The sequence below is a fragment of the Camellia sinensis genome, unplaced genomic scaffold, assembly GCF_055761805.1.
Source record: "Camellia sinensis isolate YWXY unplaced genomic scaffold, ASM5576180v1 Unanchor10, whole genome shotgun sequence".
NCBI lineage: Eukaryota > Viridiplantae > Streptophyta > Magnoliopsida > Ericales > Theaceae > Camellia > Camellia sinensis.
The window spans coordinates 5,137,881-5,150,670 of NW_028128988.1; the positions used below are offsets into that span (position 1 = coordinate 5,137,881).

At 31.3% G+C, this 12,790-nt stretch overlaps 1 protein-coding gene across 3 annotated transcripts; it reads left to right on the forward strand.

The window, feature by feature from the left end:
• Positions 1-1,352: 1,352 nt before the first annotated feature.
• Positions 1,353-6,935, forward strand: LOC114286515 (nuclear pore complex protein NUP43-like). 3 transcript variants are annotated; one of them, XM_082911269.1, is made up of 4 exons: positions 1,353-2,015; positions 5,671-5,898; positions 6,339-6,412; positions 6,563-6,935. In XM_082911269.1, the coding sequence occupies exons 1-3, from the start codon at positions 1,889-1,891 to the stop codon at positions 6,398-6,400; spliced, it is 417 nt and encodes a 138-aa protein (XP_082767395.1). In that variant the 5' UTR covers positions 1,353-1,888; the 3' UTR covers positions 6,401-6,412; positions 6,563-6,935. The 3 variants fall into 3 exon arrangements, with proteins under 3 accessions (XP_082767395.1, XP_082767396.1, XP_082767394.1); XM_082911270.1 differs by having other exon boundaries at positions 1,355-2,008; positions 5,667-5,898; XM_082911268.1 differs by having other exon boundaries at positions 1,357-2,015; positions 6,339-6,935.
• Positions 6,936-12,790: the final 5,855 nt, after the last annotated feature.

Sequence of the window (12,790 nt, forward strand, 5' to 3'; positions counted from 1 at the left end):
TTATATTCAAATGAAAGTTGAGGCTTGTGGTTGTGTAATTTGATGCAATGCTGATGTGAACATTTACATTCACGTCATCTAATGTAAACATTCACATCATCACGTACAATTAACATTTGGATACATGGGAACTACCAAAATATAATGACAATCAATAAAGAATCATATTTAATTTTTTGTATATAATATATATCAACATTAAATAGTGGTGTGTAATTAATGCATTTTTTTTGGAGTGAAGATATGGGGAATAAGAATGGTCATGGGAACTATCAAAACATAATGACAATCAACATTAAGTGTTTTGAGAAGTTGGTAAAAAGTTGACTTTTTACCTTTTTAGTCTATTTTGTGTTTTTGTGAGTAAAAAATGTGAGAGATGATGTGACCCAAAATGGGTAAAAAGCTAAAATTTGGCGTTTTTAGCTCTTCCCAAAAGAGAACATTAATGGGGTAAGAGAGATTGAGAGTGTTTTGATATTCTTACCTCAAATAAGACTTAATAAAATAGTCAAAAAGAATATGGGTTTGATAGAATAAAACTCTTAGAAAGGAGATTTATCAAAAAAACTCTCTTTTTAAAATTCATAGTTAAACTTGATAGAATTTAAAGGGCTTATGCAATTGTATTTGTTTTAATGATTCAAATCGTTTATTTTGTTAAATCTTTTATATATATCATCTACAAAAAAAAAAAAAAATGAAAAAAAAAATTGCCAATCTAATAAACGCAGTTTCTGCATTTTATTGTATTTATTTCTTTAAAAAAAAAAAATAGATGGTCTATTTTTTTAAAAAAAACATGCTCTTTAATTTTTTAAATAAAAAATATTATAATTATCTGATCCATTTATTTATATTTTTGAGTAAAATACAATAAAAATTTTACAAATTAAACATTCCGATCAACAAAATAAAACTATCAATTTCACAAGTCTTTTAAATTTTCTTAAATTTATATTTAAATTTGAACATCGGCCAAAACCTTCCATTACACTAGTATGAGTGTTTGTTACAATTTATTATAAATTAAAAGTTAATAATTAAAAAATAAAAGTGAAAAATATCCTTTCAACTTTTTAAATAATTAATTTTTTTTAATTTATTTAAATTATTTTTATTTAAAAAGTTATAAATAAAAATTACACCAAATAATATGACGCAAATTTTTAAATTAAAATAAGTTATAATACTAAGACCAAGTTTGGCTAACCTAAAAAAGTGTACTTATTTCATCTTTTTATCTTTTTTGGTCACATCAATCAATATCTCCTCTCTACTTTTTCTACACAAAATATAAAAAAAAATCAAAAAGTGCACTTATTTAGTCTTTCCAAACTTGGCCTAATAATCCACGCCAAACACTCCACATCTCACTTTCTTACAAACCCTGGCCATGGCGGTGAACGGGACACCAGAGACCCTGCAAGTCCACAGACTCCCCCACTCTCCGAATACATCGATGCCCTCCGCTGGCTTCCACCTCTCCCCGCCTTTGATCGCTTCGTCGTCCTCGCCGTATTCGACTCCGATTCCAGCTCCTCCGCCATCGAAATCCACTCTCTAACCCGATCAAACCCCTCAAATCTAACTGGCCAATCCTCATGGTCCTCACCCTCAAGAATTTGCTCCCTCAAAGTCTCTCAAACCCTCCACAAACCCCTCATCGCCGCATCCACCTTCTCAGACGTCCTGCTCGCTGATCCGGTCGATGCGTCGATCGAATCGGAGGTTTCGGTGCCTGAGAAGACATTGCACGTTGGACCCATTTCGTGTATTGATGTGCAGGAAAATGGGTCTGAGTGTGTTAGTGTTGGGGAAGATGGGAGGGTGAATTTGGTGAGTGTTGGTAATTCGAATTTGAGTCACCGCCGGTTTTTCGATAGCAATGTGTCGTATACAGCGGCGAAGTGGGCGTCGCCGATGGAGTTTGCCACGGGTGGATTGGGGTTTAGTCTTCAGTGGTGGGATCAGAGAAAGCCTGGAGGACCAGCTTCTCAGTTCAAGGGTAATTGGTAAGCAAATACCAATTTATTTTTTTCCATTTTGTACAATTATTGCATAGAAATTTGAATCTTTGTCTGGCATGCTATTATTTAAATTTTGAACCTTGTGGGGTTGCTATTGCTTTTCCTTATATGGGAGAACTCATTTTAAACATTGTAGTTTCATCCAAAAATCTAGATAGAAGTAGTGGCAAGTAGGCAAGTGACTAACTGATTTCTAACCTGGGATGCAAATTTGCAATCTTTCTCTTCAAAATGATCTCATGGAACTTCTTGATGAAACTTCTGTCTAAAATATGGATTCTAATTGGATTCAGATGTGGCAAATGTTATTATACATGTCAATCATATGGGTAAGGTCTGGACTTGACCATGTTTATTTGCTGCCCATATTTTAGTTGAAACAAGGACTCATCCAATGTCATAAGGGTACAATCTATCTGCAATAATACATATATTAATGTATGTGGGTGTGTTTTGTGTACATGATGTAGAGTGAATGCTTCAAAGTATGGAGTTGGGATTAGAAATATGCTTCAAAGTATCCTTTCCCAATCATCTGTGTTGTAAGTTTTTTAAAAAAATTTAGCCTACCATGTCCCAGACAAATGAAAGAAGAGAGACAAGATCCCTAATCCCTGTTCCCTTTTGGAAAGATTTAAAAAGAGACGGATGATTATTTATGTTGGGGCTCTTTTCTGCCTGTGATTCCCTGCGATTGCATGGTTCCCATTGATTAGTCTGGGTATTACTAGGCAGCTAGTTTTCAATTTTCCATTCATGAAAATTTTAGTATAAGGCCTACAATCCTTGTATGGAGCAATCTCTGTTGTGTTTTTAATTCTTTTTCTCCTATTTATAAGTACAACTAAATGGGTAAAAAATAGTTTAAAATTAAGAAGGCAGAGGAGTCAAAACATGAGATAGGGTGGGGGAATCTTCCCATTTTTTGAAAAGTAGAGATAAATATTAAATTAAAAATTAAGAAGGAATGTCAATTTGAAATATATTTCAGTGACAGTACTGCGCAGATTGCATGGGTTGCTCTACTATTGTCTTTTATCTTTTACTAGTGAAAACTGCAATTTAGGCTGAATTTTCCAAGTCCTACTTCAATTTGGCTTTGGATTTTGGAGATGTCATAAATTTATCATGCCTATTAGTTGCCTGCCCCATACGAAAATGAACCTTTATTTTGGGTACATCTTGGGGGAAGATCCTTTCCAGTTTCAACACTTACTTTATACAACCATCATTCAACACTTGATCTAAATGTCACAATTCAATAGCTAGTCATTATCATTTCTGGTATTGGATAAAGTGTCGGATGATGGTTGTATAAAGAAAGTGTTGGAGAGGATTTGAATCCCATCTTGACACACCTTAATGGTGTGTAGTTACGTACTTTTATCAATCTAAGGTGGGTTTAAAGGTGTGTTCTAGATAATGGTTGGAAATGTTTAGAGCTTATGTTGTTGGCTTTAAAGGGTGATCACTTGAGCTTTACGTGTAACTTGTTGGCAAGTAATATTTGAGAGTACAAAGAGTTATGTGATTTTATATACTTGGAGGTTTCAGCTAATTTAGCAATCGTCACCTATTGATCACGTTTTCATGTCTGGTAGAGTTTTGGAGGCCTGTACACGAGGTTAAAGCCTCTAATTTGAGCATTTTAATGAGATTTTCGTTCATCCCCCTTTTTGAACACGGCTCTTTATGAGAATTATTTTGTTCTCCACTCAGGTTCTTTATTTATTTATTTCTTTTTCACTTCAGACTTTTTTTTTGGGAGCCATAATATTATTCATTTGAACTAAAATCATTGTTTTTTTGTGCTCTAATGTGTTAAGGGGACCTATTTCCTATATGTTCTGATAAAATTGCTTCTTATCAAATAAAGTTCTGATTTTGGGAAAATAAACAAAAGAGAAAAGATGGATGGTGATACGCTTCACATGCAAGGATCATGAGGTGTTCATAATTTGTTGATAATTTGAACATACCAATGTAGGAATTTCTTGAAGCTTAATATGCTCTTAAGTGGTATTAGTCATTTTTTTTTGATGTGTTTCTATTATGCTTCTAAATTCAGTGTTTATTTTTGTTCTGTTTGCACTATCTTAACTGCATATTTTGACAGTTGGGTTCAACTCTGTCCATCTGAGTAGAAGCAGTTTTTTTTTTTTTCATGGTTTGTTTTTGTTGTGATGAGATGGGATTCTTCATATTAATAATGTTGCCGGGCTCATGGAACTACTTCTGGGATTGTACACTCCATTGATATGCATCCATCAAGAAAATACACTTGTATTGTAAGATGCTGCTTTTTCATTCTTCATTCCTCTCATAAAAATATGTAGATTTGATGCACTAAGCTTAACTCATGGGCATAATGTAATGTCCATCAAGTAAGAATTAAAAACATCATAAAGTAAATGCTGAGGCAATAGAACGGGTGTACAAACTATTGGGTTTTGTTTTAGCTGTCCCCATTGTTCTCTCTCTCTCTCTCCCCCCTTCACCTAATATTATTTTTTTATTTTTATTTATTTTTTTATTTTTGGGTTTTGTTTTAGCTGTCCCCATTGTTCTCTCTCTTTCTCTCTCCCCCCTTCACCTAATATTAATTTTTTATTTTTATTTTTATTTTTTTTTTTGGGGGGGGGGGGGGAGGGCGCAAAATTACAGTATATTTGGAATATCCACTGGCTGATAATATTTATGCTTTGTCCGTAGTTTTCTTAGTTGCTAAAAGGTTCAGTAATGACTTGGTAAAGATAATAAAGATGATGATTTGGAATATAAACTAAAGCCTGCTGTTGTTTGTGTTAGAAACAGATCTTATCAAAATGTATCATATTGTGGTATTATAAGGTGTTTGGGCAGCTATATAAGTATATGGTTTATTTGATTGCCACACTATAACGAAGTTTGCTGTTGTACTGCTGCTGCAGATGCATGCTGATATTCTGTCCTTGAGTCAACTGATTAAGTTTTTTGGGATAACTAGGATCTCTAATTGTCTGCTGATTAAGTAGCCGAGATAGCTCTGGTTGTGTTTAGTTGCTGGTTGATGTTCATCTTGATGATCATTGAGATTTATGTATTGGTGCAAATACTACCAACTCTGACTGAAATTGTTTCTATGGCATATATTTCTTTGTCCAAGGGTTTAGAATGATTCACTTTCTTAACCTTAGCTTGTCAAAGTCTATGAATTTTGATTTCTCAACTATTGCTTCTTTTCTTTCTTTTTTTTCTTTTTTTTTTCCCTATTAATATTAAATAGACCAGACAGGAATTTTGCTTATTAACATTCATTTAAGATGATGCCTCCAAGGAGAACCCTTTTTTACTGTTCAAAAAAATAAAAAATAAAAAATCGCTTAAGATGGCTATTTTTGTAAGCATCTGAACAAAATCATTCTACATGAATTTTATGCAAGCTGAATATTTTGACTGATCATGATAATATATTGGTTTGCATGCTTAAATTTCATGTTGGGTGATGATTCAAAGGATTTTGTGATCACATTGAAATTCTTCCACGTTTAATTATTGGATTACATGGTTATTTGGAAATTGAATAAGTTGTTTTTCTGTGCTCTGACTTGAGAAAATTTTCGAGATTGCTTATTTATTATGCTGCTTTACATGAAGGCAGGAGGCTCTTCTGGTACTGTATTTGCATGGGATCTTCGGTGGCAACAGCAGCCAATAGTTCTCTCTGGGGTTGCAGCAGGTGAGTTTCAGTCCCACTCATTATCTGAGAGTGAAATTTGGGAGGTCCAGTATGACAGCTATTCTTCAAACATTGGTAACATGTCAAAATCACGGGTGTTACCTGTTATGATCTGCTCAGAAGATGGAATCCTTGCTGTTGTTGAACAAGGTATGAAGTTTGTTGCCATTTTGGCTATTTCCATTTGAGTGCTCTAGCGGAAAGGCTTAAGGTCATCTTATTTGCTAAGTGGCTGAATTCATATTTCTTGTTTTCTGTGGCAAAAAGATAGAGCTGGCACACTTTCACCCATTTAAACTCTCGTCAAAATATATAAATAAACAGGTTATAAATGAGTTGTATACCTGTTGAGTTGATCTGGTTAATTTGTCCGGCTAATGGGTTGATCAGATTAATTTTCCATACCTGTGTACCAAATTCAACCCAACTCACTTAAACCCGTTTATTAAATGGTCAGGTTTTTTAAATGTATTATTTGTTTTGACCCATCTAAACCTTTTGCCTCCTCTACAAAAGGAATACTTGCCTCAGACAATCTGTAACCTCTCTTATCTGGTGGTTGATTTGTTTCACACTGTTCCTTTGCACAGGTGAGGAACCCATTGAACTCTTGGCTGAGCCATGTGCAATCAACAGCTTTGACATTGACTGACAGAACCCCTTGGTGATGTGTTTTTTCTTCTCTCTTTCTCCTATACTCAATTTTATCTCAGAGACGTACAACATTTTGATCTTGGGGATAAATTACTTTGCTATGTTATATATCTGTGGAATTGCCAAAAATGACTGATGATTTCAATTGTTGCCATAACAGGATGTGATATGTAGTTTAGAGTGGGAGGCTATTGCCATCTTGATGAGGGCATAATTTCTGAAACTAAGATGAAGAATTCGGTGGCGTAAATAGGATTTGTTCATTATCCTTTCAGTGTATCGTAAAAAGTGAAAGCGATGATCTACTTGGGGCAAAAAGAAGCTGCACATCATGATTTATTGTATTGTGGGATTCATGGTTTAGATGAATTTTAACCACACAATGATGTTTCTGAATAATATTATGGGTTTGTAGCAATTGTTGCGAACGAAATGCAAGCTGCAGTTGCAGCTAACTATGGCTTGGCCCAAGTTAATTGCTTTCAACTACGTTAGTAAGGTTTATTTATTTATTAGATGTCATTTTCTTTCAAGTGCCTTTAGACTAGAAATGGGGAATGAGTAAAATAAGATTTATTTATTTATTTTGCTAAAGACAATTTTTTTTTTAATCTTTTGATTTTTTTGTTGTCTTTTTGGGTGGAAGTTTTACAATAACTCTTCCTTTAAGAGAAAATCAAGACTGTTTTATCAACAACAAAATATTGTTAGATTTACCATATTTTTATATTATATCAAGTTTTAAATTTTGTCAACACGATATTGGCAATAAGTTCCATAACTAATGTATATTTGTAATGTAATATCATGTATACAAGTCTAATGCACTATTGATAATTAGACTAAGGGCGAATTATATTAACGGTTTCTATAAATTGAGTTTTATATCATTTTGATTTTTGACTTTTTAATTGTGACACATTTGATTTTAAATTTTGATCCTTGTTCCAAATAAGAATAATTAAAGATATAATTGCTCAATTTCTAAGGTAAAATTGTCAATTTGATAAAATATAAATTAATTTGACAAAAATAAATGTTAAAAAAATATTTTTGAATTTTAAAAAGTTATTTCTACCTATTAAAAATAAAATTATGTAAAATTGATAAATCTTTTAGACATTTATTTTTTTACTAAATTAATTTTTATTATGTGTTTAGACGATAATTATGTAATGGGTGGTTGTTTTTATTTTCATTAAATTAGTTTTTATTTTTTCAAAAGTCAAATATCGCGACAATTTTGATATCATTATTATTATTAAATCAATCCATTAAATCAAAAATTTAAAAATTAAAAAAATTTCATATATTAAATATATAGATTACACATTAAAAGTTTAATAACCACTCATTACATGATCATCATCGAAACACATAATAAAAATTAATTTGGTGAAAATAAATAAATAAATAAATGTTTAAAAGATTTATCAATTTTACATAATTTTATCTTTGGTAGGTAGAAATTATTTTAAAAATTCAAACATATTTTTTGACATTTATTTTTGTTAAATTAGTTTATATTTTATCAAATTGACAACTTTGCCCTTAAAATTGAGCAACTATCTTCAATTGTCCTTATTTAGATTAAGATTCAAAATTTAGGATCAAATGTGTCATAATTGAAAAATCAGAGACCAAAGTAACACGAGCCTCAAATTATAGGGACTATTAGTGTAATTCGCTCTTAAATTAATATTACATATGGTAAATAAGAATGTGGTATCCTTTGTTGGCATTGTGTATTTGTGTTTTTTTTTTTTTTTTTTTTTTGATTGGTAAAAATTAGTGATTAGTTGTGTGATTAATAAGATCTCCCCTTAGAGAAAACTTGTTAATTTAGATAAAAAAAATAATAATAATGAAAAGTTGAGTATAATTTTAAGTGTTAAGATTTGTTAATTTAGAAAGTGAATGAACACAATCATAGAAATATAAGTACATTAAGAATTTCTTTTGGGGGAGTTACTATTTACACCCCATTTTGTTCCAAATGTATATTTTTTTCAGTAATGATTCAGACCCCCACAAAACATCACCCCCACAACCCCCACTCACTTGTGATTGGTCCAAGTAACAAAAAGAAAGAAAAAAAAAAGAACAATACGAACACATCATTGATCTACATCACTGTGGGGGTGGTGGGGGTCTCCCAAAAAAGGGTCCCAAATATTTTCCTATTTTTTTGGGTCCTTATTATATAGTTACTATTGTCGTTTCACTTTACAGTATAACAAAGACAACGAAATGAGTATTTTTTTAATAAAGTAGGATGAGAATAGTGACTTTTTTTTTTTTTTTTTTTATAACTTAAAGAAAAATGCTTTGGAGCTCTAATTCTTGAGCTCTAAAGCCAGCTCTAATGAGTTGCGTCCGGATCCTCTAGAGTAACTCTCTAGAGTGATCCTCTAGAGTGGATGATCCGACGGCTGAGAATCGTCCTCACCAAAACGACGTCGTTTTGGTGAGGACTTTCAAAAAAAAAAAAAAAAAAAAAAAAAAAAAAAAAAAACCAGTGTTCACAGACAGACCATCTTCTCTTTCTAGAAATCCCACTCTCTCTCTCTAACAATCATGGCGATGGAGGCGAGGAGACACTGCTCTTCTTCTCTGTGGTTCTCTCCTCTCTCCTCCCTCTTCCTCCCCAGAGGCGACCTCCTTGCTCTCATCTTCGTTCTCTCTCTCCTCCACCACCTCACTCTCTCCACCGTTTCCGTCGCTGACTCACTTCGAGGGTTTCAACACAGACGACGAAACCCTAGATGACTCTCTCCATCTCATCGATCTCCCTCTCCGATCCCCAACACCTCCGACTATCACTCAGTCCGACACCACCGAGTCCGATCATGGACCCCCTGATCAAACCCCTTTTTCAGCTGATTCAGATATACCTTCCAAACCCTCAACGAGTTCGTTCGAGTACTGGGACGAAGACGAATTCGAAGGCCTCCCTGTACAATACCAACCTCCAGAAATCGTGAATTTAACCGATTCCGAATCGAATTTGGATTTGAAAATTGAAAAAACTGGGTCGGTGATGAGGCTGACTCGCCATTGTTGTTGAAAGAATGATAGAATGTGTTCAAATTTTTTTTTTTTTTTTTTTTAAACTTACTCACCAAAACGACGTCGTTTTGGTGAATTTTAATTTCAGCCATTGGATTATTTACTGTAGGAGATCACTCTAGACATTACACTCTAGAGGATCCTGACGCTAATGAGTTACCCACTGTGATGTGATATTTCAATATTGATTTTTTTTTTCTTTTTATCATGTCATTAGTACTTTATTAAAATATCAAAATTAATGCTCTAAATCATTATTGTAACTTAAAATGTCATTGCTGTAACTTAAAATGTGTCATCTGGAGAAAAAAAATCATTACAACGGTGGCACGCTACAGCTGCTCTTGCCTTTGTTAGTTCAGTCACTACAATTAGGGATTAGGTTAATATACATTTATTTTGGTAGTTAACCCACAAAACTCTTCATTATGTTTGGGATAAAGGTTTGAGTTGGGTTTGGACTATTTTAGTCACAAAAAAATAAAATAGATTTTTTATTCTAATAAGATAAAACGTTACATCTAAATCATGATTATTTTATTTTTTCTTTTACAAAAGTGAAAAAAATCAAAAAATTTATTTGAAACGAAATTTTTTAACCCTAAGTTAAAATAGCACATCCCAAACGGAGGTTAATAAAAATAGTTTGGGCCCCTTCAGTTGAGTTTTTGATTCACTTTTTCAAAATTTAGAACCTAAAACTTATTTGATTTTCACAACATATATTTCAAAACTCTTTTTAAACCAAGGATGGCACTTCATTATTGGCTTCAAAAGTGTTAATTTGGGCAAATTTTTTAATTTAGACTGGATTTTCAAAAAAAAAATTCAAAATATACAACTAAACAAAATTTCAAATTTCGTAACTTTTTTTAGAAAGTTATCTTTCAAAATTAATTTTGAAAATCAAACCAAGCTTACCACTTTTGTTCATTGGGAAAAAATATTATACACAAATTTCTTTCATTGATTTTTTTTTTTTTTTTTTTTTCATTTTTCCAAAAAACGAACTTATGACATAACCACTAAACAAAATTTAGTACATCAAGAAAACTCAAAATTTAAACATAATTTATTGGCACGTAATCTACTATAAACATAATTTAATATCAATTAGGTTAATTAAAAAAGTTATGATATATGCATCAATTAGTGTACTAACTAGTGTATTAACATTAGTTATGACATTATTATTGACCCCACGTATTATATAAATTACAAATATCAAAAATATTTTAAATTATATCAGATCATCAATTAATACATTAGTTAATATACTAATTAGCACATATAAAATTAGTCTAATTAAAATAATAATATGACACTCATTAAGTCATGTAGAAAATGCTTGTGTTTTGTAGTTGTCTAGGAATGAGCAAGCAATAAATTTTCTCTATTACTGTTATGTTTTATAATTAAGAGAGATCCCAAAAAAAAGAAAAAAAAAAAAGAAAAAAAAAGAAAAGAAAAGTAACATAGGGAGAGAGACTGTCTCTGAATGAGCGAAAGCAAATTGTCTCCTGTTAGACATTCCCTTTTCTATTTTTATTTTTTATTTTTTTGCGTTCACTCATTCAGAGACCATTTTTTTTTTCTTTTTTTTCTTTTTTTTTTTTTCAGCTAGGTGGGGGTAATTGCCTCAATTAAACTAGGGTTCTCCTAGGGGTGGATATTATCTCAAAACATGTAATTTTATTATAAAATTTTATAATATCAATTATAAAATATATAATTTCATCACAAATTAACGTAATAAAAAATGTCATAATTAAACAACAAACTTTTACAACATTTAACTACAAAATTGTGGGCATTTTTGTGGTGAGAGTACACATTTTGTGATAAGATACATATGGTATGCACCAACAATAACGTTTTCCCTTAAACTAATGTAATACTGCACATCCTTGTCATTCATTTTTTCAAACACAAATATGATTAATTGAATAAGTTAAGATTATTTGATTATTTATTTATTTATTTTGATAATATAGACGAATGAGCATACAAAATGAATGATTGAGGTCATCAAAATAGGACATTTGATGGGCCCACAAGCCTGAACAGGCACCCTTCCAGATCTTGATTTCAAGAGAAACCAGACCCTTATGGCCTGTTTGGTAATGTTTATATTTAGAGGTAATTACGAATTAGTCTCATTAAGGAGACTTAAATACCATTAAGTCCTATTATTTTTTATTCAATGATAAATTTATCAGTGTCTCTTGTTTTATGAATAAATTTATAGTGATAAATTTATCAGTCAGGACTTATAGATAAATAAGTCTAGTCAATAGACCCGGCTTGCAAGTGCCTCTTATATTTGCTGTTTTTTGTTGTTGCCGTTTATATTTACATAATTTTTGAAAACTATAAACAAAATTCATTTGGTTTTTGTATTTGTTTTCAAAAAGTTGCAAACAGTTTACAAAATTTATTAAATTTTGTAAACACAAAAAAAGTTGGTTTTGTTTTCTATTTAATTTTTTTTTTTTTTTTTTGACATTTCTTCTTCTTTCTCCTATTCGTTCCAACTACCACCCATTACTCTTCCATTCCGATCTATCCCATTCTCGTCTCAATTTTTTTAATATAATAAAATTAAAATATTAAAATACTATACTTAATGTTCATTTTTACTGATTTATTTATCATAGTACATATTTTAACTCATTAATTATAAATTATTATCTATAACATACTATATCATCTTTAATTATTATTATTTTTTTAAAATTACAAAATTAACCTATCCCTGCCCCTAACATGATATGGAGTAGAGGTGGGGGATGACAAATTTCATTGGCATTCATTCTCATCACCAACAATCATTCATCCCACTAAAAACATCACCACTAATAGCACTAATGTATTAAAAAAGTAAAAAAAAAAAATACAACTCCAAGACCAAAACATCACATCATTAATGACGGGACCCACTGCCACCTAATTAGTGGGAGCACTAATTAGTGCTCCCAAGCATTTTTCTTCTCATCACCATTCATTCTCGTCGCTATCAGTTACATTCACAACAATGACATCATCTGTCAACTAACCCCGACACTAATACAATAATAATTAAAGATTACACAAGAGAAATTAAAAAACTCACTTTTATTAGAAGTGTAATTAAAAAAATTAAAATGATATTTTAATTACATTTAATTTAATTAAGTAAAATAGTATTTATTTTTAATCTCAAATTCCAAACATGTGTGATTATATATATACTTGGATAAAGTACACTGACTTCTTCTGAGGTTTTTGATAAATATAGTGACCTCCTTTATAATTTCAATAATTGCAGTAACCTTCCTTA